This window comes from Bombus huntii, chromosome 16, assembly GCF_024542735.1.
Source record: "Bombus huntii isolate Logan2020A chromosome 16, iyBomHunt1.1, whole genome shotgun sequence".
Classification (NCBI taxonomy): Eukaryota; Metazoa; Arthropoda; class Insecta; order Hymenoptera; family Apidae; genus Bombus; species Bombus huntii.
The window spans coordinates 8160175-8185135 of record NC_066253.1 but is presented as its reverse complement, the minus strand read 5'-3'; the positions used below and the strand labels follow the sequence as shown (position 1 = coordinate 8185135).

Genomic DNA, 24961 nt, shown 5'->3' with positions numbered 1-24961 from the left:
GGAAAACAAAGTCATCTTGTCCTTTTTTTCCTTCCCTGGTTATGGCAGTTCTTTTTTATTCGACCAGATGGTCTCAACCAAAGTTGTTTTTTGTGCTAGCAATTTTTTAGCTAGCGGGATGCTTGTAAAGAAATTGTCTATCGTTATATTTCTGCCTCATTGTAAATATGGTTCGGCTAATTTTAGTGTTACAAACCCACTCAACGGTATTGAGCATCGATCGCGATTGAGAAATGCCGAATTGGAGGCATCTTAGTAAAGACTTTTCTTTCATTGTTATATTTATTATTGGAGGAATGACTTTATGTACGAAGCAAACATATAAGGTTTATTTCTGAAATCAGCTAAGCCGTCAATTTGACGGGTCCTGTAGAGATAAGTATACTACATACAGATTTAAAAAATTAGAAAGCCTAGGAAAAAATAATTTTGTGTATAAATTCTTTAGATGAAATGATTAATTTACGATGCAAAATGGTTAAAATTGGTGCAATTGGTGCAATTGGTTTTTGAGATATTTCATTTCGAAGTTCGAAATCCGTCAAATTGACGGCTCCCGTAAACCTAGTGTTAATATTCAAATTTCCACATATTTAAATCATTAAATCCTTATGTCCACAATATTCCATCGACATGATAATCATAATCATTCATTTTCTTTCATCACCAATATGATCTTTTATCCTATGTGTAACTACTGTTCAAACCGCGATATATACCTATTATATTATATATAACTATTTATAACTAAATAGTTTATACGTCTTTCACAGTCAATATTTTTCCAGTTCCACTGTCTTTGTCAATATACAATGCCTTAAATCACTGCTTTTTAATTAGCTGCAATTCCTCGAGTACATACAAATAACTCCAATTTTCGAGAGCGAATCGAAGCACGTCCTCACCCTCCAACGTCTCGAGCCGAACTCAACGTATGTGGTATACCTATCTCTATGAAACCCGCCAAACTGACGAACTAGCTGTTTTTACAAACAATCCGTTTTTTAAAGACAGTGTGCAAAAGTTTCAGTTACTGTAGACAGTCTCCGCTTATTGTAAGTATTTACAATAGGATAACTGAATTTAGTACAAAATTGAATTAAGCACAAAGGAAATATTAATCATTCCACGATGCAACTGTTGACCGGACACCGGATATTCAACGTGTACCGTAGGACAAGGACCTTGACAAGGGAGCGGACACGGGCGACAACGTCGGTCGTATACCGCCCTCTCCGAAAACCGAACTGACCGTCGTGCAGTTCGGGCACACTCAGGGACAAATGCAATCCAGGCGAGCAGCCACCACTCTTTCCAGCAGCTTGCCCGCCTAGTCCAAAAGGCACACCGGCTGGAAAGAGGAAGGCGAGTCCGGGGAGCACCCTGGCTTCGGCAGCAGGACCATCCGCTCCTCCTTCCACGAAGCGGGCAATTCACCTCGAGACAGGCATCCATCGAACAGACGCATTAGTCTCGGGGCCAAGACCCCGGCGACGTCCATCCACAGGCGGGCCGGGACTCCATCAGGACCCGGAGCTTTCCGCGCTCCGATCCTCCCGATCCGCCCCGGCCAGTTCTTTCTCGGTGACCCTCGATTCCGGGTTCCAACTTCCCGCGGTGACTTCTTCCGGCGGTTGAGGCTCCTGCTCCTCCTTTTCGGTAAGGCTGCCATCTCCCTCATTCGCTGCTCCCGGGAACAGGGTGCCGACGACCTCCTCCAGAAACCGAGGGTCCATGCTCTCCGTTAAGGGAGGCGCCCATGGACGATGTTTGTTCAATACCATCTTGTAAGGACGCCCCCAGGGATCAGGTCGAGGCTGGCCAGAAGCTCGTCCCAGGCCCGCCTCTTCGCCTCCTTGATGGCTCGTTGCAGGGGTCTCCGCGTTTCGCGGTAGGCCTCGTACAGACGAGCCACCGTGGCTTCGTCCACCCGCCGCCTACGGCGGGATCTGGTGTACGGAGTCGAGCGTGACGCGCCCCGCCACGCCACGCACGCGCTGGACGGCCCCCGGTTCATAAGCCGGAGATCGAGTGCGGCCGCCCAGTCCTGTACGTCCCGCACCTTTCCGTAGGTCCTGCGGCAGCCCCATGCCGTTGAGTGGGCGTTGAAGTCCCCGAGGGCCAGTGACAGGCAGGCGCCCAAACGCCTAGCGCAAGCCGCGAGTCCGTCCAGGAAGGAGGCTTCTCCTATCCGGCTGATGTTGGGCGACACGTAGACGGCCACCACGGCCAGGTCGCCCCATTTCACGGCCACGAAGCCCCGCCCCGCTCGATCACCGAGTAGGAGGGGCTTCCCGCGATCCCGGTCCAGAATATGGCGACCGAGCCGTTCAGATCTCCAGCGCTTCGTGACGCGTCGGGAATGCTGTACGGCTCGGCCGCTGCCGCCAGAGCAATCCTCCGCTCCGTCAGGCTCTGGAACCTTAAGTCCTGAGCCCGGCGGGAGCGGTTAAGATTGCACTGCAGGAGCAGTTGTCCTCCTCCTCTTCTTCCGGTCACGTCGGGGAAGGCTCCGTCTCCATAGTATCCTCCGAGCCGTTCCGCTCGCAGTCGTTGTGTCCGACTTCTCTGTCCTCTCTTCTGTCCTTCGCGAGGTCAGCTGACGGTGGTATCGTTCCCCTCCTCTTCATCGCGTCCCCACCATCTCCTGGAATGGTCTTTGTTTCCTGTGCGGCCCTCTTCTTACAGGCAGGCTGTTTGCATGCCGGTGACCCCATACGGTGCGACGCGGACATTCCCAGGTCCGCGCACACCGGACACATGGGTACTTGCGCCGAGCAGTCCATGGCGCGGTGTCCTTCCGCCCCGCACCGGTAGCAGCGCTCCGACCCGTCGGCCGTCGATGTGCAATCCCGGCGCACGTGATCCGACTCCATGCACCTGAAGCATTGGAGTCGGCGCGCAGGGAGAGGGGAAACCCTCGCCGCTGACCAACCAATGATAATCCTACCTCCCGGCCGGCCGTCTCTTCCTCTGCTGATTTTCCTGGCCGCTGTCAGCGGGCAGCGTAGTCATACCGTAGGAGCGGAGCGTATGACTCCCACGTTGGCCTCATCGGCGTGGCAGCCCCCGGTCTCAGCAACGGCGGCTGTCACCTCCTCCGAGGTGATCGAGTCCTCCAGTCCAGTCACTCTTAGCTCGGCCGTCCTTCGCGGCACGGTTACCTTGGCGGGCAAATCCTTCAGCGTGGCCGCCATCCGCCCGGCCAGTCGCGATGCTTTACTCTCAGGGTCCTGGCCTGAAATTTCGAACAGCAGCGCCCCCGTGATCGCCCTCCTCGGTCTTAACTCCGTGATGTCGAGTTCGGAGAGCTGGACTTCCCTCTTCACCACCGACATCGCATCCCTGTACGTGAAGCCCGAGTCGTCCCTCACGGTGAGCGATACCGCGGCACACCGTGGGGGTCTGGGAAGACTGGGCACTTTCTCGCTGTGCGTGTCCCGCCCACGAGCGTTGCGTCTCTTTCCTGCCCCCTCATGGATTCCTTTCCCGTGCGAGGGCACACCGGAGGCCGAGCGGCCACCTCCGCGAAATTCCTTGCTCTCGTTCCGCCGCTTCTGGTCACCGCCCCGGGAGCTAAGACCCTCGTTCGCAATGTCGACGACGGAAGAGACGACGATACCCGTCCCTTGGTTCTTGCGTCCTCGGTCGGCGCATTGACCGTTGGAAGAGGTTGCGCCGTGGGCTTCCTGTTCTTTCGCCCCGCTCTCCCTCTTCCTCCTCCTAGGACGATAAGAAATCCTGCCTCGTCGGCTGAGGACTCCACGGTCGACCGCGAGGTATCTTTCGCCGACCGCAATCGTGCTTGTATGGTTCTTGCGGCGGAGCCAGCCTCCGTAGCTGGGGGACCGCTCCCCCCGGCACTATTTCTTGCCGACACTTCTCCAACTTGCGGAGGAGCAGGATCTTGAAACCCTCTAGTGGATCTCGAGGTCCTGGACCATCGAATCTATCCGTTCCCTTGGTATGTGTATTACTCTCCGACCCGCTGGGACAACAGAGACGGCGCGATGCTGACCAGGGATGTGGGGGAGGTGGGGGAGGTGGACCCATAACCGTTCCCGTTGGGGCCCGAGGGTGGTCCCCCCGTGATCCCCACCTCTTGTCCTTCGCCGTTGTTGTTATCAACTTTGGCTGCTCTCTACGTGCATTCCTTGGTCAGCCGTTCCACCGTCTCTTGGAGACGACTAGCCTCTCTCACCAGAAGGCGCACCCTCCTTCGCAGGTATGCGACGTCCTCCTCTTCCTGATCGTGGGTCGGTTCCGTGTCCTTCACGGTCGCTTGCTTGTCGACCTGTCCGATCCTCATTTCGTCACTCCGCGTGTCGTCGCTGCCGTCGGTACCGCCGCGTATGGTAGAGGCGGTGGCGGCCACAGTGGCTGCCTCGACGTCGGTATCGGTGTCAGTATCCGTCCCGCGCCTCGCGCCCCTCTTCTTCCTTTTACCGGGAGCCGGCAGCAGCGCAGAGTCCGGATCCCCCGCAGGCGCGTCCCGCGCCGCCGTTGCGACCGTTGGCGCCGGAGGCGGTGCTTTCTGTGGATTCGGTAATCCTGCGGCACGACCGCTTGCCGAGCGTGCTCGCAACGGTCGAATAGAAAGAGCATAACTCACCCCCCCCCCCCCCCCCCCGCCTCCCATCCCGCGAAGATCCCGGACCGACGGTCATAACGTCGGGTTCCTCCGACCCTCTCCGAGACCCTCCAGTTCGTGTGTCCCCTTCGCCAGACGCATGAGCGTGTCCAGGGGCCTGACGGCCCACCCCCGGACGGCCACGGTTGTTCGATGACGACGCAGCAGGGCCCGCTTTACAACCCGCCGCTGCGCCGTTAGTGTGGTATCCCTCCCCTGCACCGTAAACGATTCTTTGATTCGTTTTTCTGTCCATTGTAATTCTGAGAAATCGTCGAGGTCGTCAACAGGGGTTTCCATCCTGGTGCCGCTCACTCTTTCGCTCCCTGCACCGGTCAAGGCTGGTGTAGGGTGACGGAGAGCCCCACAAGAAGGTGAGTTGAGTGGTCTTGGCAGATACGGGCCCACCAACTTCTCCGAGGTTCTCCGCACCGGATCGGAAAACTGGCGGGGGCCGACCAGTCACCATCCGGCTGTATGAGAATATCAGATTCATCGGGGTTTCCCAGGGCGTGGTCCTACGCCCTGAGAACCCGTAGCCGCCTCGTGCTCCCCCTGGTCCACCTGCTGAGTCCCACTTAACCCAGTGACGCGGGTCATTGGGTATGCGTAACTGTATTTTCCCCTCCTCGCGGAAGAAAAGGGTAATTGAATTTGGCCACAGTATCTTTTTATTTTGACCAATCCCCCTTTTCTAGCAATCATGAGTAAATCCAGGAGATATAATAAGGTATTGAACAAAATTGTCAATATCAATGAAGATTGTTCTGAGGACACCTCCAAAGAAGATCAGTAGGAATTAGGCCAAAAGCGAAGCTGACAGTGAAAGTTCTGAATACATTGAAAGTGGAGAGATAGAAGGATCTTAAGATAGCGAAGAGGAAAAGTTCTTGAAAGTGTATCGTAATAAGAAAAGAATGCATATTCTTTCTAGTTTTGACTCCGAGGATGAGAGGACGAGCATTCCAACACATCCCAAAATATAATAGGTAAAATTGAAATTGCAGTTGACGGGACACAGTGGATAAAACTGAAAGCGGGGGATCTAGGGGTAGGACGCTCGTTCGTGTGATATTAAAAGGATATCGCAGGGTCTACTGGCTATGCTAAGAAAAATATTATGTCGTGTTGTGTAACTAGTGCTTTCGAATTGATAATTGATAGACACATAATGAAACACATAAAAAATTGCTTGCAGAAAGAACAACCTTGGTTGGGACCATTCTGTCGAACGAAAGAGAACTGTCAAATCTAGCGAAGGGAAAAAAGGACAAGATGACTTTGTTTTCCTCACATTTATATAAATCAGAAAACTGCACGCTTACTGTGTATAAATGTAAATCTAACGTAAAACTCCTCCTTTTAAGCACCAAACATACAGGTGTACAAGTAGAAGACAATTATAAACGTGTTCCAAAAACCATTACCTTTTATAATAAAACAAAGTTTGGCGTGGACGTCGTTGACCAGATAACACGCAAATATAGTGTGAAAGCAGAGAGTTTCCGATGGCCCCTTCAAGTGTTTTTCAATATTTTAGATTTGGCAGCGATAAACGTGTGAATATTATATAAAGAGTGCACCAGATCGAAAATATTCTGAAAGGAGTAAGGATAATCAATATGGACAGAGGACTGGCCAGGAAACACAAGGCAGGTAAAATACCCAATGTGCGGTCAGCCTCTGTCCATCCTTATGTTTTACAGGATTTTAAAACTATTAAGACGAGACGTAATGTCGAAAATTTTAAATACTTAACGAAGGAAATGGATACAGATAATTTTATTTTAAAATTTGACCTAAATTGTCAAAAATTATTTATACATGTCGGAGATGAATGAACATCGGGATTTCCCGTCTGGAATGTTGGGAAAACCCCCAATACCCTAGTCCAGACATTTACTATAGCTACACTTAAGTAATAAAAATAAGAAATAGTTTTAATGTTCCAATCTGGCTTTATGACGATAGGTTCGGGCTCGAAGTGACATAACGGGTCACTGGACGTAGCCACGGTCACAGGAGGGACGTGTACCTGACAGAGGTATGGAATGATTATATGGCTCTCCTTAAAAACAAAAATTGACCCGAGAGGTGGAGACAGGAATATATAAAGGCAGTATTATTTGGATTAGGGGTTAGTCAGTTAGTTAGTTAGTCGTTAGGCGAATTGCTGATTGAGTTATCGAGAAAGTTATCCGAATCGTGGATTACGTTGGTACTCGTCATCCCGTGGACCGTGGATTTGTTATCGAACCTGAATTCGTTGTCCATCATTTCGACCATCCTATCGCCGCTATTACTCATAGTGTAATTAGTGTCTCTTGTAGTGTCCACATTTGTACCAATAAACATTAGCTACATCCGCGATGGTAAAGTAAGTAAAGGTTCATCGAACGCCCCCAAAATTCGAACCTTAATCCGACATACATAATTCTAACGACGAAGACGCATATGGAGAAGGTTTCCAGGCTACTGTAGAAACGACACGTGCCACCGAATTAAAGACAATTTATCCTCCTGTAGAAAGAAAGAATAGAAATTACTGGCGGTGTCAAGGGAAGCTCAGAGAGCCAAAGCAAGAGGATTGCAGTACGCGGATCAATTAATCCAGGAATTTAAAATCAAAAAGAAAGAACTTACGGGGAAGAGTCGCGAAAATAAAGAAAAAGGGTGAAAAGAGATTTGCGTCACGTTGGACAGGAACCCATAGGGGAGGCCTTATCGCACTATTATATTCAAGATAGATCGAAAGTCCAAACAGACGGCCTGCACGTAAATAAGGTCCAAAAAATTGTTGACGCATTTTTCCAAACTAGGCCAACTGAGTGGACAGGTAGAGCAGATGAGGGTTGTAACGGAGACAACGGCGAAGGTGATTTAATAATTATGGAGGATGATCTGATAGCAGCTCGTAAAAAGATAAATCCTAACAAATATGCGGGAGTGGACGGCATACCAGGAATAGTAGTAAAACTAATAGAGGAAAAAACAACGGACAAACTGCTAAGAGTATTAAACGAGGTTAATAGAAGTGGAAAGATATTAGTGATATGGAAGGTGGTGAGGTTGGTTCTCATTCCGAAACCGGGGAAAGATCCTACACATTTGATCATCATTTCGGCCGATCAGTGTGGTACTAGCACTCAGTAAAGTCTGGGAGCACACGTTTAAGATCCTGATCGAGAGAAGTGTAGGCCTCGACCCACATAAATTCCATATAAATCCATATAAATCCATGTGGATTTAGGAAAAAGAAGAGTACGGCCGACGCTGTGTGCCGGTCGACGACTTCGCGGAAACCTGTAAGAGGAAAAACATAATATACGTAATCGCAGCGATCGATATCAAAAACGCGTTTAATACTCCTAGTTGGAATAAGATCCTCGAAGAGGCAGAAGGAAGAAGAATGACCGAAGGATCCAGATACTTCTTAGTAGCTATCTGGAGGACAGGAAAATAATTACATATGATATAAATAGCAAAAGTAAATAGGAATAGTAAAAAGAAACGTTTTTGCTGGAGTTCCACAAGGATCTATCCTCGGACCACTCTTGTGGAATATCATTTATGACGGCTTGTTGATAGAGCTACAGACTATTCCAAGCCTAAACGCGATTGCCTTTGCTGACAACCTGGCAATAATAATTGCAACGAAAAAGCAGGAGGAGATAGGGAACAGCTCCTGTGTAGCAATGAGAACGGTCACTCGGTGGTGTGCCCAAACTGGATTGAAATTGGCCCAAGACAAGACGGAGGTGATTCTACTTACCGGAAAGCGTATTCCAAGGTAATGGGCATCAATATGGGAAACTACCTGTTGGTGACTAAACAGGAGGTTAGGTATCTTGGAGTGCCTGAGATAGAGTCGGCTCGGCGAAAGTTCCATAAATAGTAGATAATACTGAATGTCATTAGAGAGATGTATAGAGCGGGTAAGATCTATCTGACGGTAGTTAGTATGTTGATTATCGATAAATTGCGTGGGTATGCACTTGCATCTGCATTATAACACATGTGGAAGTTTGACAGTTTCTGAAGCGCGTGATAGGCTTAGGTATATTTATAAATCACCGCGCGATTGTGTGGACGAATATACGGATGTTAGGTAATGAATGTCACCTCGAGACCGTTTTATGGTAGTCACTTGCGTTTTGTTTGAGTGCATGGCGCTTTTTAGTTAAAATTATGTTCGAGTAGCGAATATAACAGCGACGCGCACTACGACTGGTAGTCGGCGCCATGCTGTGAACGGGGTAAGTACTGTCATGCGAAATATCTAAGGTAGTGCGCGTGTATTGGTCTGAAGTGCCGCGCAGGGTATTTAGTTCGCGCTATATTGGCTAGACATTGCCAACTTACGGACCGCGTGGTTGCTGACTAAGGTAGAGGCGGCTCGAAGTAAGTTCCTAATGTTAGGTAAATTAGGTTGTATAATTTAATAATTAATTTCGTTTAATGTAATGTCGGTGGGTTGTGGTAAATATAATATAGCGGATTTACGAATGTGTCTGACAAGCCGAACGTACAAATCAAACGAAAATTTGAGTATTATTTAGATTAAAGGAGGTATATTCGACAGAAGGACATACGAATGGGATTCGAGAGATTATTAATGTATTCACACATTTCTGCACACATTTATATAACTGCGATTTGTTCATAAAGTAATTTGATGATTTTTGGGGTACGTGAAGGATGGTTATTTAGTTCGTATAGTGATACTACATGGGTTGATGGCTTATTTATTGTGACGTTGGCTTTGCTTGTGGATTATGGTTGGTACTCTTTCGGAAGGAGATGGCATAATGGTACGAAGAATTTGGCTATGCTCTTGCACGATGCGCCTTATTTAAACATAAATATGGATAAGTACATTACAGAGAAAAGAATTACGGCGCAGGGGGTTTCGGAGTCCCCAGGCCCCGTCGGTGCTTCGAGTGGCGTACCAGGTTCGACCCGACGGTCATCTAGCGACTGGACAAACGAGGGGAGGAGGGTCGGTGCCAGGACCATCTCTCGCTCAGATAAAGTGACCGGGGATCAATCATATTCGGTGAGCGACGTAATCGCTCCACCAAACGTAATGTAGAAGCGAGCGTTTCACCGGTTAGAGCCGAGGTGGGGGGGTGACTCGATTGCGTCATCAGACAAGAAGGACCCAACTAAGGCGAAGAACCCCTTTAAACCTAGGTGGAACTTGGAGAGGAGCTCGGTGGACGAGAGAAATGAGGGGCGAGAGAGCAAGATGAACCTCGACATGTCGGCAGAATCATTTGATGGCGGGCGGCCAATTTCATTTTTGTATGCCACCACAAAGGGATGATGCAATTTTTAAATTGAGGGCTCAGTATAAGTGGAGATCCTGGCGGGAGAATAAGGAAGAAGATTTAGAAGATCTATGTTCTACTAAGCTAAAAGACGATAGAGCGTTGGTAATGTTTCGTTTGTGGCAAGCAAATTGAAGAAGAATAGTAGCCGAGATGCACCCTGTGCGTGAAGCACAACGGAGTTAATGTCAGGCACATCACAGATATTTTGCCGTGCCCAGTTATAAGGATGAATAATAGGGATAGTAGACCGGGTAGAAGATCGACGGTCATTAAATTTGGTGAAAGGAACCGGGGGTACTCTGTCCAAGAATGATAGCATGAGGAAATGTGATTGCGAGGAGCAATCATTGATGAGAATGTGGGAACCTGTGACCGTCGGTGCAGGTGGTACACATACAAAATGGGTGCCGAGACGGTACAGGAATAATCGGCTGAAGAGCCAACCTGCTGGGGCCGAGCTATATGCTGACAGCTCCGCGTCCTCGTGGCTCCCGCTGGTAACGCCGCGGCGCAACGCACGCATCGCGTGGCGCCGGCTGAGCGAGCTGCCGCCCGAAAGGGTAGGGATTCACCTTGTCCAATGACCTGCAAGGAGAGGGCAGCTAGAATGTAGACGAGAGTCGAACGCGAACATCTAAATGCGAAGCCAGTATGAGCTTTTACTTCAGGTATGGCGCGGTCGACCAAAAGGTCAGGCCCTCAAACGCACACATTACTTGATGAGAATGTGGGAGTATAGCTATAGAAGGAGCTGATGCGTCGACTGGGGTCTCGCTGAAGTATGCTTATTTAGCGGTGCCGGAGAGAATCTCCGCTCTACGAAGGTTTGGGAAGAGAAGGGGTTTTTAGTGGGTATGGCGGTACTATCTGCCGAGTTCCACATAACCCAGTGACGCGGGACAGTGGGTATGCGTAATGCATATACCCCTCCTTGCGCAAAAAAAAGAAAAAGAATGTATCTTGGAGTGCAATAGTACAATAATAGAAAATTCTCATTACATCTAGAAAAGGCCTATGGCATGGTTTGTACCCTAATAGCTGCGATTAGGACATTGTTGCCGAACCTCAATGGGCCCACCGACTCAGTTAGAAAACTCTATTGCGGAGTGTGGGAGTTGGTGGTGCTTTATGCTACACCGGTATGAGTCAAAGCCCTAGTAATACAGAGAAACAAGAACATTCCGAAGATGTCGTTAATGATCGAAGAAAATATGGAGGGAAGAGTAGCTCTATTACAAAGAAAATAATTGGACCAGAAAGCCTGCACTTTTAAGAATAATAAAAGGATCATCGATCACTATATCATGCAGATCTTGAGTGGACATGAAACATTCAATGAATATAGGAGAACGATTAGGAAAGAGACACACTCAAGGTGCTGGGATTGTGTTGCCGAAGGTGATGATGCAGAGCATACGTTGTTAAGTTGCCCTAGATGGATCAATGAAAGGACATTGTTGGAAAATTACGTAGGCGAAATACTGACAATCAACAACGTAATCGACCTGGTTGTCAGTAGCGAGGAGAACTGGGTTAGATTCCAAGGGATTTGCCGAAAGATAATGATAGCTAGACAAGATCAGGAGAGGAACATGGAGAAAAGAAAGAGAAGATAGACTGAAAGGAGATCATAATAAGATGAGAGGTACATTCAGTAAGAAGACCGACCCTGAAGTAATGCCGAGAGGTGGTTCGAGGGTCGGTTCTTGTACCGATAGAGGAGAGAGACAGAAGAGGGGTTTTTTAGTGGATAAAGGCGCTATCATCTTGCCGAGCCCCATATAATCCAGGGGCGCGCTAGCGTACCTGGGTATGCGTAATTGCATTTTCCCCTCCTCTCGAAACAAAAAAATAGGTTTAAAATAGGAATGAGTATGGATATGAATTTTTAAATTATTATCTGTCAATAAATATCCACAATTAGTAAATTTAGGTTTAAGATTATGTTATATTTGGGTTAATATATAAATGCGAATGCTCTTTTACTATGAAATGCATAAAATCAAAGTAGGTATCAATTGGCGCTAACAGATGACACGTTATCTTGCGTGCTAAGGATAGTAAATCACAAAATTTCAGTTGATATAATAACCGTCACTTGTTGATGAAATGTCGCGATGATGTTTGGATAAGGATTTCTGTATGGATATAAGGATATGGATTTCTGTAAGGATATGCATTTCTGTTTGTTTTAAAATAAAAACAATAGATTATAATAAGCCTACGATTATAAATTGTAACGTATCCCTATTTAATTATAGTGATATGACTTGGTATTTAGCTTTAGCTTAACCGTCTAAAGTTGTACCCGGAAGACAAACGCAGTAGTAGCTTATGAAGCTATCAAGTCGGGAGAGATAGGAAAAGCATCCGTGATTTCTCGCTTCAGATAGCATATTGCCATTAATAGACATTACACTGAGCACATTACGAAGTAAGTTCACATACTAACCCAACGTCATGTAAGAATTTTATTATCTTTTTCATGTTCAATGTCATCTTAATGTCATATAATCAACACAATTAAATGTATCTCAACACGGATGGTTATGAGCTTTTACTCGTTTCTTAGTAATAGTGATGAACTATTTGTAATGTGGAATTTCGGACTACATGATTGAAATGATTTAATAAATAGATATATTTGTAGTAGAAATTTCGCGAAAGCTAATTTTTGTGCTTCTGGAAGATTAGGGAAGAATACTATTCTTTGTTTGTATTCAAGTAATAATAACGAGAGAGTGAGTGAAGCTTATCTTCAGGTAACATTAGTGATGTATGTCTGAAAAAAGCAAACGCGTGTAGAGTCTGTGGTTTCATTTGAACGTTTATACCGATGCAGTTATCTCTTCCTGGCAGACGAATAATGTTTGTCTAACGTCATATTACGTTTTACTCTCTCTGAATAAAAATTGTTATGTTTACCGATTTTTCGGAAACAGCTTGATCAATCAGGATGACACTTTTTACTCATTATAAGACATAATTTCCCGTTGGTTCAGTTACGAAATATTTTTCCATTTGTTTTTTGTAAACTATTTTTTTTGCACAAATCCAATTTTTATGTATAAAAATTCATCAGTTATTCTGGATTGGATTGAGTTATCGAGATGAAACCTTTTGCATCTTGTAAGGGTAGTTCATTGACTGGTTCCGTTTGCAAAATGTCTCCAATTTGTTCATTGTTAACTATTATTATTGCAAAGAATTCGTTATTTATCAATTTCATTTACGTCTGCTCAGTGATTGTTTTACAATTGTTGGACTGATAACGAGATGATTCTAAAATAACAGCCTGTGCAAGTAGTTTGAAATTGCGTTTTTCAATCTATGCTGTAGTCGTAGATTATAAAGGTAGTAGATTTTTTAAGACTAGTAGGGATATTGTCAAGACTTGATGATTTTTTATTGTTAAGTTTTTTGAAGGTTGACTTTAGCTCATTGTAATTTGTGAAAAGGTTCGATGGGATTAAATCTGTGTCTCGGTTGGCAGCTATGTTTATGTTGCTGAATGTGCATGTATTTTTGTTGTTACTGTTGAAGTGGTCACCGCTTATAAGAAAACCCTACATCTGGTCTTTTTAGTATTTTCAAGCACTGAAGCCATCGACACCGTATAGACAAAAGACTGGGACGAAGGCAGACCATTGACGGTAGACAGGCGACGTTGGCTTCAGGGTTTTCAGTTATAGAGCAACACTGGTAGTGTAACGTAAAATAACACACACACAAAAAAAACAAATTTAAGATGAAAAATGAAAGAAGAACTTTATTTTTTTTTCTAACACCTGGTTTACAATTTGCTTACGAGCTCTAAGCGTGACTTTTCAAGACTAACTCTTACAACTCGACTTCCGATCGGATTCGGTTATTTTTATTTTGTCACCTCTCAATATCCCCACTGTCGTCGAGTTTGTTAGGCATTTGCGACTGTTGCCACGCACGTCTTCTTCTCGAACATTCGGCGGAAGCACCGTTGGGATACTGATAGTTCATTAGGCACTTCGCTTCGGCGACATATATTGTTGCCGAGTGCCGCCGCATCTTTATCTCCGGTTTTGAACTGAGACGGTCGTGACACTAGCGCGCGGATCTGGATCAGCTCAAATTATATTTCTACTTGTACTTACAATTCTGTATTAAAATATATTTTCTACCTTACAATTTATCCACGCGTTTCTCTGTTGATACACCTGTGGAGCTGTAACGTCAGTTCACATCAGAGACCAGGCCACACACCGCAGGCAGCATGGCGCCCAGATGTCTGCACATCCTTGGCGCGTACCCTCAATAGTCCTAAGTACCCACCGGGGGTTTTGGAATTTTCATAGTTAAGGTCCTTCAGACCAAGCGAGTATCTCTTGTCTTAGGTTTCCTTTTACGTGTATTGTTTACTACGGTTTAACACGGAAAGTTAGTTTTTCCTCACGTCTGGTATGTTCCGTTAGCAACTTTCTCACGAGGGCGGCTAAAACCCTTCCTGGTCCACCAACCGTCTTATTATCCAATCGGAGACGGTGTCTACTGCCCTCACTTCCTTAACCAAAATTATCATCAACAAATCCGATAGTCCCGTGTCCTTAGACACACCCACCCCAAGCTTTCCTCAGACACAGTATCGCCAATAAACTTCACTTATTCTGTATCCTTAGAATAGTCAACATATCTTTACCGGTCTCTACCCTTATAACAGTCGCGTTCTTAACGTATCATTGTAACTAAGTTTTACATAACGTGCTTGGAGTTAATTGTGATTTATGTTAATTTAGTGTGTATAGTGTGTATTTTGTGTGTGTATTGAGTCCTTCGCGAACGGAACGGTTCATTTAATAAGCTGGTTACATGTTTTCCTGTTTTAGTTCTATTTGCGAATTATTGTGTATTATTATATTTTAGTAAATATTTTGTGGTAAATAGTACGGGCTATCTGATGCGATGTTCGTTGGTGTATATGTTGCGTGCATAGCAATGGATTCTTTTTTGACCCTGATTTGTGCACGTTCACCGTTAGATTTACCAGAAAATTCGTTATTTTCTTTTTCTTCGTCATCGGTGGGTTTGTTCATACTTCGTTATTTCTTTTGTTTCCCTTATCATCCATGACGGTACTATTTACGGACTCCGATACGTATGACGAGTTTTCGTGATTATGGACTTTAGATTTCTTTTCTTACAGTAATTCTAGCAACTTTTTACCATTGCATTTAATTTTTGTAATAGTTGGCTTCCCACAGTGTTGCTACCTTTGTTCTTGCTGTTGAGTTTTACGCTTAATGACATGTTTTACTCTATTATTGTTATGTTCGCTGCTTGTAATGTTGTTTTCTTTGTTCAATTTAGTCATTTTACATATCTCTTCATTGTGTCAGCAGTTTGTGGCGCTGCGACAGTTTTGCTTCATTAATTTCTTTAATTATAAATTCTTCTCCGCGTACTATGTCGTTTTGTTTTGTGGTTTCGTTGTGTCGCATTTTAATGCTGCATGATTATTTACTGCTGCTGACGAAACTGCTGTATTTTTCTACATTATTTCTGGGTGATAGAAAGTGACACTTTTTTTTGATTTTCCAATCTTTCTATTCTTGTTCATTGTTTCCTTGCACCTGCACGATATATTTTATGCTATACGAACTCGTCTATTGTGCGTTCTCAATATCTGTCATTTTGTTGTTCCCTCCCCTGTCCTACTCTTATTAAAGAAGAAATCATGAGTTCCCTTTCAATGCGCATTATTTTGTAGAAAAACTAACGCTCAACAAGATATACCCGAAATAGTAAAACTGAACAATATGATTATCTACTCAGCACCATTCCTATTTGGTATAATAGCTGTTTTTGTTATATTACTTATGTCACGTCTTGCGCTGCGTACGCGCCGTAACGTAGACTAAAACTACCAATAGCGCGAGTGAGCGTTTCAATTTGAGATTCAAATAAAATTTAACAATTTGTATAGAAACCAAATTCGAGCCTCACAACCCGTCACATGACGACCCCTCCACGGTAGACCTAATTATAAATAAGCGTAGCGACATAGAAGATAGAGAGATAAGTAGATCTTTAGTTCAGAGTAGTTAATTCCTCAGTTCTTGGTGATTAATTCCTTGGTTCTTGGCGATCAGTTCCCAAATTCTTGGCAAGTTATTTCTTTGTTCATAGCGATTAGTTCTCAATTCCTTTAGCTCTTAATTTCTCAGTTCCTTTGCCTTTCAATTCTTTAGTTCCTTAGTTTTTCAGCTCTTAGTTCCTTTAGCTCTTAGTTTTTTGCTCTTAGTTCTTAAGTTCTTTAGTCCTTTAGCTTTTAGTTTTTTGTTTCATTAGTTCCCAGTTGTTGTCAGTTTTGTTAATCGACGTGTTTGTATTTGTCAATTTGTAAATTATTGAAAGTCAAATAAATTAAAATCTTGTAATTAATAAGAGTGAAAAGGTATCGCCAACGATTGTAACTTGGAGTATTCGAAATCTCAACGACAATTCTGTCAATACCCAATTAGAATTAGAATAAATATTTGTTGTGGAAAATATTTGTCTAATAATATAATAGGATTAAGCGAACATTTATTTTCACCAACTTTGATCCTCTCCCGTGCCAGTACTCCTGCGCGTAGCAGGTTAGCCGAAACGTGGAGTTTAATTGCCAATCGCATTAAACATCAGACAATTTAATCTAATTTCCATTTAATCTAAATTCAAAAATTAACGACAACACAACCAAAACAAATCAAACAAAAACGTAACAACTTTTCAAAAGATGAAGATCAAAGTGGCAAAGAAATATGGTAAAACCGCGCGATGAACTTAGCGTGATGGAACCGCCTGCCCCGAAATTGGAAAATAGTCCTTTCATTAGATATATTTGGTATACGATTATGACGACCTTGGCAACGGAAATGGATACGAGAATGGAAGAACGAATTGATGACGACGTTGGCAACGGAAATGGAAACGGAAAAGGAGGAATGGATTTATGTCGAACTTGTCTATACCCCCGGACTACTCTATTTTGATAATTAATATGAACAGGCTAACTGGAAAGAAAAAAATTAAGGCTCGGGGATTTCGGAGCCCCCAAACCCCGTCGATGTTGTGCGTGGTGCCACCCCAGGCCTGCATCGACGGTCATCAAACGACTGAGGAACGACGAGAGAATGGTCGGTTCCAGGGCAACCTCTCGTGAGGTAAAAACGACCGGGGACCAAAAGCAAGGAGAGAAAGGTCCGATAAGAAGAGAGTTAGGTAGCCGGACAGGATAGCGAAATGGATGCTGACTTCCAAGCGGAGTTGATGGATCAGAGTAACAATCTGACTCCGTATACATGTAGTGTGGTTTCTGGTGTCGGATGCTTTCCTCAGATATAGAATCTATACAGCACCCGGGCAACCCTAGAAGCCATCGGAGTTGGGATACGCCCAACCGAGTACCGCGTTACTTCAAATAATCGTCCGCAGGAGGCTCACTCGTCTCAGGTCGAACGGGGCGCTTTCCAAGCCCTTCCGTCTTCTCGGGACGGTATCCGGAGCAGGTGGGACGCTGCTCACCCGCCGAAGGCCATTCGGAGAAACCATGTCCCCCTTAAATCGGCCCTCTTGCCAGCATTTGGCCACAACCACTGCCACCACGAGTCCATACCCATAATTGGCCGAGCTGAGGGTTCGCTACGCCCTCTGGGCTAACACTCGACCGCCCGTGGTACCGTTCATTGTCAACGGTGGGACCGCGCCTGTGGATGTACCGCCACGTCTCTGCTGCACGGCTTACCTGCTCGCCGTGCAGTCAGACCCAGATGAGACTCACGTAAGCGGGGGTTGAGGAAATGTACCTCGGCGGCTCTCCCGACGGTCTCACCCTTGGCTTCAGGATCGTGGGTGCGCTACTACCCAAGGCTCCGTGGGGAAGACTTAGTCTTACACCACAGCAACCTTCCTTGCGGTGTACATAGAGGACTCACGTAAGCGGGACGTTTGTCCCGACGGTCCTCCCTGGCTGCGGGAACGTGGGTTTGCCAGCCCCCATAGACTCGCAAAAGCGAATCCTCCCTGCGGGATGACTCCGGATACAAATAAGAACTGACAGGACTAAAGGAGGAGGGGAAGATAGTATTGAAGAGGAAAGGAATCGGTGGAAGAACCAACATTCATCATCCGCGGATGAAGGAGGAGGATGGACGCCTGAAGTAATGGATACCACGGGACATATGAAGAGCCTGGAGTTCCTTCTACTCAATATGGAAAGCATGATGAAGGGAATTAACGGCACGAGTAAAGAGGGCCCAACGTTAGAGAAATTGAAATCGGACAATGTAAGGGAAATTAGGTTGAATCCACTGTGTTCACCAACAGTGAAGAAGGCCGCAAACAGTCTAACCAAGGTAGGCCAGTATAGAAACGTTAAACTCACGATGGATGACGAGATGGCAGCGTTATATATCGATACGGATTTAGACTTCGTATTCCGAGACATTTTCCTAGAGGAAGCAGAAATTACCCCCACATGGAAAATAAAGACGGAAATCGAAAAGTCCAGTTTGGACATGGAAAGACTTCTAGAGACTCTCTAAAAACGAGATAAACGTGAAATAGAAGAAATAGACTTTAGCATAAAACAATTTGCTGGAACTCAAAAAGCCACAGACTGGATATCAGAGTGTTTCGATCGTTCGCGGAGAGACGCGATCGCGAGATAGCACGTCAACGAGAGTTGTAAGTTCCCGTTACGATTAAATAATCGACGCCACGAACTGATCGATTCCCTTATTTCGATTAGGATAATAAGGGTAGTTCAATGAATTCCACAGAATTAACACAAATAACTTAACGTTTATTTTAACAAATTATCAACTAGGAAGACATAAAGAGAACAACAAAAAGAAATGTAACTGCGTTTTGCTTGATAAGTAATGCGCGATATATGAGATGTGTTGACGGTTCGGCTTCTCGAAAAGTTTTGCACGCCTTTCGATTTTTTCCGTTTTTTCTGGAAGGCGACCCCCACTACGTTCGGATCACGCCACATTCTTTTACGCGAGGTAAAATAACGGCCACGAGTCGACGTTTCTGGAGGTCGCTCTGCTTAATGAACCATGCGCTTGCCACTACAATGTTTGTTTGCCGGGCAGCCGCGACGATCCGTCTGCGGCATTATAGTGCCGCGATCGACAGTTAAGAATATGATCTATGGCAAGCCGCATGGCGTAACATTCTCCCCCCGTTGAGAGGGTACCGATCAAATTAGCGAGATGTGGTTGAAGTTCCCATCTTAGTTCGTCTCGGTGGCTAGTTGTTCGGGTTTCTCGAGATCGGGTTGAATTGGCAGTGGTACAAGCCTTTTGACGGCCCGATCCAAAACGCTCTTTGCCGTCTGAACTGTAGCTGTCCGGATGACACCATCGGCGCCTGGATAAACGTTGATAACTCGGCCCAGAGGCCAATGCATGGAGGGAACGTTGTCCTCTCTGAGGATGACGATTGTGCCTTTTTGGATGCCGTGTCCACCCTTGCTCCACTTATTGCGGTTGGTTAGCTCGTTCAAATACTCCTTATGCCAGCGGTTCCAAAAATGCTGTTTAAGCTGTTGGATATGCTGCCATCTGGAGAGTCGGTTCGATGGAATGTCTCTGAAATCTCGATCACGTAAGCACATTAGTGAATCGCCAATGAGAAAATGTCCGGGAGTGAGGACTAGGAGATCATTTGGATCGGTGGAGATAGGAGTTAGCGGGCGGGAATTGAGGACTGCTTCTATTTCTATGATAAGAGTGTTCAATTGTTCAGAGGTGAGTAACTCGTTGCCGGCTACACGCCTGAGGTGGCGTTTAAATGACTTCACCGCTGCTTCCCATAGCCCACCGAAATGCGGTGAATGAGGGGGAATGAAGCGCCATTCGATTTGTTTGTCGGCTAAAAATGCGGTTACTTTTTCTTTGTGATCGTCCGATTGTAATAAATCGTGAAGCTCTCGTAATTCGTTGCTTGCTCCTCTGAAGTTGGTGCCGTTATCAGAATGGATGGTGGAGCAATACCCTCGTCGGGCGATAAATCGCCGAAGAGCGGCGATGAAGGCTTCGCTAGTGAGATCGTCAACGAGCTCGATGTGTACCGCTTTAATTGCTAGGCATACGAAAATGGCTACGTATACTTTTATCTGACGACGGTTACGATCTCGTTTTTCCTTGATGTGGAACGGCCCGCAGTAATCGACGCCGACGTTTGTGAATGGGCGAGATTCCGTTACTCGCGCCTCCGGCAGATTACCCATCACGTATTCTACCGGCGGTGGTTGAGCGCGGCAGCAGCGGACGCAGCCTTTGATCGCCCGCCATACTTGACTTCGACCGTCGACGGGCCAGTATCTTTGTCTTACTGCGTATAACGTAGCCTGCGTTCCGGAATGCATGTGGATCTTGTGCTCGTGTTCTATGATGCGTGTTGTAACGGATGACTTAGGTAATATTATGGGATGTTTCTGGGCGAAGGTCATCGACGAATGACTGAGTCGACCCCCGACTCGCAATATTCCTTCCTTGTCTATGAACGGATTGAGTCGCGTGAGCTTACCCTTTATCGCCGCGTTCCGATCTTTTTGGAGTGTACGAATTTCCTCGGAGAAATGGATGTTTTGCAACAATTTTATTAGCTTATCGCGTGTTGTGCGTAATTCGGTGACGGTTAGGGGTGCCGCCCGGTTCTTTTTCTGTTTCCAACGGAGGCAACGAGCTATGATTCGTATCAACTTGGGCCCGGATGAATATCTTTGCAACAAACTGTAATCGGCGAGGTTCGCGGACAGACAAATCGCCCCCTTCTGCTCCGGTACTTCAACTTGCGGTGTTAGCGCCCATGTCGGCCAGTAGTTTTCCGGCTGGTAGAGCCATGCAGGACCGTGCTGCCAGATGGTTGGGCGCAGAAACTCTTCGGGTGTTTGGCCGCGTGATATTAAGTCCGCGGGATTGTCGTCGGTAGGAACGTGGCGCCAATCGCGGATGCTGGTTTTTGTTTGGATTTCGGAGACTCTGTTAGCGACGAATGTTTTAAGGGTGTGAGGTGATGTATTGAGCCAATGGAGGACGATAGTGGAATCGGTCCAATAGATAGTTCGAGTAATTTTGTGTGATAGGGCTTGTTGTACTGTCGACATCAGGGACGTAAGAAGGAGTGCTCCGCTCAGCTCGAGCCGAGGAATGGTCTGGCACTTGAGTGGGGCGACTTTCGATTTTGCGGTTAAAAGTTGGGTCTAAACACGGCCGTTGGTGTTAAGGGTTCGAAGATAAACACAGGCTCCGTAAGCCTTTTCGCTGGCATCGCAGAAACCATGCAGTTCAATTTCCATTGCGGACTCGATTATTGCCTTGCGTGGGAACCTGACGTTGTTTAATAAAGGTAATTGGGCATAGTACCTTTCCCACTCTGTATGTAACTCGATCGGAAGTGATTCATCCCAATCGATTTTCGACGACCATATTCGTTGAAGTAGCATCTTGGCCCGAACAATCACCGGTGCGAGCAGACCGAGCGGATCGTAAATTTTTGCAATCTCCGAGCTGATGATTCGTTTCGTGACTCGGGAGGGCGTGGGTTTGACTTCGACCGAGTAAAGAATAGAGTCGTCGGATGAATTCCAAAACACCCCCAGCGTCTTCAAGGTTTGCGAGTCGCCCAAAAAATGTTGGTGATTTGTTTCTTCTAAGGAAAGTCCGTGTAATAAGTCATTATCGTTTGACGCCCATTTTCGTATGTTTAAGCTGGCCAGTTGAAGTAAATTGGTGAGTTCTGTTCTGAGCGTGAGGGCTTCGTCCTTCGTTTCAGCTCCGGTGAGAGCGTCGTCGACGTAGAAATCCCGCTGCAGTACCTGTGCTGCACGTGGAAATCGATGTCCTTCGTCCTCTGCCAGTTGCTTGAGGCACCGAATAGCTAGATACGGGGCTGCGGATAAACCGAACGTTACAGTGTTAAGCTCATATGTTTCTGTTTCTCCACTCGCGCTGTGCCATAATATCCTTTGATATTTCCGATCCTCTGGTCGTACGGGGAATTGCCGATACATTTTCTTGATGTCGCCGGTGAGTACGTATTGATGTGCACGGAATCTAATTAATATATAAAATAAATCTTCCTGTAACTTGGGCCCTGTGTGAAGTGTATCGTTTAAGGAGGCTCCGGTAGTGCTTGGTGCCGATCCGTCGAAAACTACACGGAGTTTGGTGGTTTGACTCGATGCTTTGGTCGCGCCATGATGGGGTAAATAGTATCCGTTGTCGTCGGAGTGGTTGTCATTGACCTTCGTCATGTGTCCCAACGCCAGGTATTCCTGTATTACCGTTCGATATTCTGATTCGAAGCGTTTGTCGTGCTGGAATCGGCGATTGAGTAAGGCGAGTCGTTTACTCGCCAGCGTTTTAGAGGATCCGAGTGACTGAAGCTGATCGTTGAAAGGTAGAGCGACGATGTATCGTCCTTCGCTGGTGCGTCGGGTGTGGGCTTGGAAGTGTTCTTCGCATCGTCGATCTGCCTCTGAGATATGTTTAATTGAGGGTCCTTCATCGATTTCCCAAAACCGCGCGAGGTCTGCTTGTAAAGTCGTCGTGGATGTGTGAAATATGTTTGTAGCGGTTTGGGAAGTTGGACTCCCCCCGATTACCCATCCGAATCGCGTCTTTTGCAGACGCAGTCCAGGCTCGTCTGGCTGCGTGAGGTTGAGACTTGTCCCACACACATCGACGCGAGTGTTGAACCTGAGCTTAGTAGTACATCTATCGGAGCTGGTAAATGAAATCGTGGATCGGCCAATTTGAGATTTTTTGGTATCTCAAGTGTCGAACGATCGATGGGTTCGCTGGGAATTAAGGTTGATATGATTGGAATGATAAGGAACGTTAATGTCCGCGTGTATGTACCGTCAGTGGAAGTGATCGTGGCCGTGATGTGTCGCTTAGAGGTCGTTGTCAAGGTATCTAGAGCTCCGATCGGGACCGAACATTTGTTTTGCCTTATCTTTAACGATTTTGCTAATTCCTCGGTAATGAAGTTCATACTGGATCCGGTGTCGAGCAACGCTCGACAACGGATTGGTTGCTGTTTATCATTCAAAATATTAATCTGCGCTGTGATGACTAGATCATTGGACAGTAATTCGGATGCCATTGGTTTGATATGTTCGGTCATCAACGGAGTCGTCGATCGTCGGCGTCATTGGTTGTGTGTTCGTTTGTCACTGGGCGGTGGACTTGGAGACGCGGCTGTTCGTGGTGTTTCCGATCTGTGGTCTGTTGTGTGCTTTTTGCGACGAGTGGGTGATACGTAGGGTGGCAAAGAAGGTGTTGTGGATCGGCTATTTGATGGGGAAGATTTCGGGCTGGACGTGCTGGAACGAGACCCTGAATGGCGTTTTGTCCTATGCAGCATTGTATGATGTCGTTCTCCGCATACGCGACATGATCCTGCGAAACAATGCTTCGTTGTGTGCCCTTTCCCGAGGCAGTTGAGGCATAGTGATGCTCTTTTGACCTCCCGAATGCGTTCGCGAAGGGATTTGGTTTTGAAGGTGTCACATCTCCAAATGGGGTGTGGTCCTTGACAGGTGGGGCATGTTGGAGTAACCTGTGTCGCCGTAAGTGCATGCCCTCGTGATGCGCGTTGACGGACCGGAGTAGTTTGTTCCGATGATTCTCTTGTTTGTCTGACCGTGGTGATCGGTCTGGAGCTTCGTGCTAATCTCTCTAGGAAGTTTAGTAAATGAATGTACGGAGGCACCTCGTTATTGGGCAGCGTCATTTCCCATTGCTTTTGGATACTTAGTGGTATTTTCGAGAGGATGAGGCTGTTGAGCATAGCACTGGTATCGGGGTAGGATTCTCCTAATTTGTTCAATGCATATATGTGTTGTTTAAATGTGTGGACTAAGCGCCTTAATTCCGTTGGAGATTCCTTGGTTATCCTTGGATAATCAATTATTGCCATGCAGTGACTGAAAGCTGTGTATCGTGGACATTCGAAACTTTCCTTGAGAACGGCTATAGCCTGACTGTAGTTTACATTACTAAGGGGTAACGCGTTTAAACAATCGGCTGCTTCTCCTTGCAGGGCGGACTGCAGGTAATGGAATTTCTGTATGTCAGTGAGACTAGGATTTTTATCGATTGTGGAGGAAAAGGTATCATAAAACGTGTTCCATTTTTCTAAGCTTCCGTCAAAAGTAGGGAGCCGAAGATCTGGTAATTTAATGGATATCGGATTTAAACTTGCGGATGATGCACAGGTTGGAGGGTTTATGGATGTCGACGGCGAAGCTGTTTGCGCGTTCCTCAGAAGATTTTGTAACCTTGTGTCTACCGCGACGTACTGATCCCTTATTTCGAAGCCGCGCGCTTGTTCCTCCTCGTCCAATACTTCTAATTCGAGATGAATCGCTTCGAATTGACTCGCAACTTCGGTCAGTTGTTTCTCGTAATTCTTTAATAAGAAATTTTGCTGACTCTCGGATTGCTCGTACTCGTCCAGTCGGTTCGATAAATATGTGAATCGGCCGCTACAATAGCCTCGTCTCCGACGCAGGGAGATGATTTGGTCTTCGCTCGTCATCGTTGCCGAGGATAGGAGATGGTCGAAATAAGGAACGAGCTTACCTTACTGTCGTGCGGCGTGAGGTCGCGTGTATGTTTGGTGAGGAACGCCTTGTTCCTTTCCGACGGCCACTCGTTCGGTTGTATTGTTAAGTTGTGAAATTCGTTGCGTTGATGATTGTCCAGCTGCGACGGAAGGCTGCGTGGTTGCGTTCCCTTGCCAATGGGATGTGTTTCTTCGAAGATGACGCGTCTGACGTCACTGGTTTCGCTGTAGTGGATGCTCCTGCTCCCGCTGCTGGTTTTGATAAAGTCACGTGGCACTGTGTGGTCACTGGTAAGTGCACTCTTCACTGGCACGTAATCCGGCTCGAAGGACCAAATGTTACGACCGTTCGCGGAGAGACGCGATCGCGAGATATCACGTCAACGAGAGTTGTAAG

At 46.3% G+C, this 24961-nt stretch overlaps 4 protein-coding genes across 4 annotated transcripts in view; 2 read left to right on the top strand and 2 right to left on the bottom strand.

Annotated features, from left to right (window-relative positions):
* LOC126874333 (uncharacterized) overlaps positions 1–24961 on the top strand; it is a 268457-nt gene that overhangs the window by 193169 nt on the left and 50327 nt on the right. The gene's annotated exons all lie outside the window — the stretch shown is intronic.
* Positions 10281–11579, top strand: LOC126874758 (uncharacterized). Its single transcript, XM_050637116.1, has 3 exons — positions 10281–10347; positions 10969–11102; positions 11274–11579. Exons 1-3 carry the CDS (start codon positions 10281–10283, stop codon positions 11577–11579), a joined length of 507 nt encoding a protein of 168 aa, XP_050493073.1.
* LOC126874757 (uncharacterized) lies at positions 19702–21097 on the bottom strand. Its single transcript, XM_050637115.1, has 2 exons — positions 19790–21097; positions 19702–19707 (listed from the first exon to the last, which is right to left on the bottom strand). Exons 1-2 carry the CDS (start codon positions 21095–21097, stop codon positions 19702–19704), a joined length of 1314 nt encoding a protein of 437 aa, XP_050493072.1.
* Positions 23146–24961, bottom strand: part of LOC126874756 (uncharacterized) — a 122576-nt gene continuing 120760 nt past the window's right edge. The window contains exons 3-4 of the mRNA XM_050637114.1: positions 24582–24841; positions 23146–24408 (exon numbers count right to left, since the gene is read on the bottom strand). Of these exons, the coding sequence (XP_050493071.1) occupies positions 23146–24408; positions 24582–24841 (1523 nt within the window). The remainder of the gene's footprint in view (positions 24409–24581; positions 24842–24961) is intronic.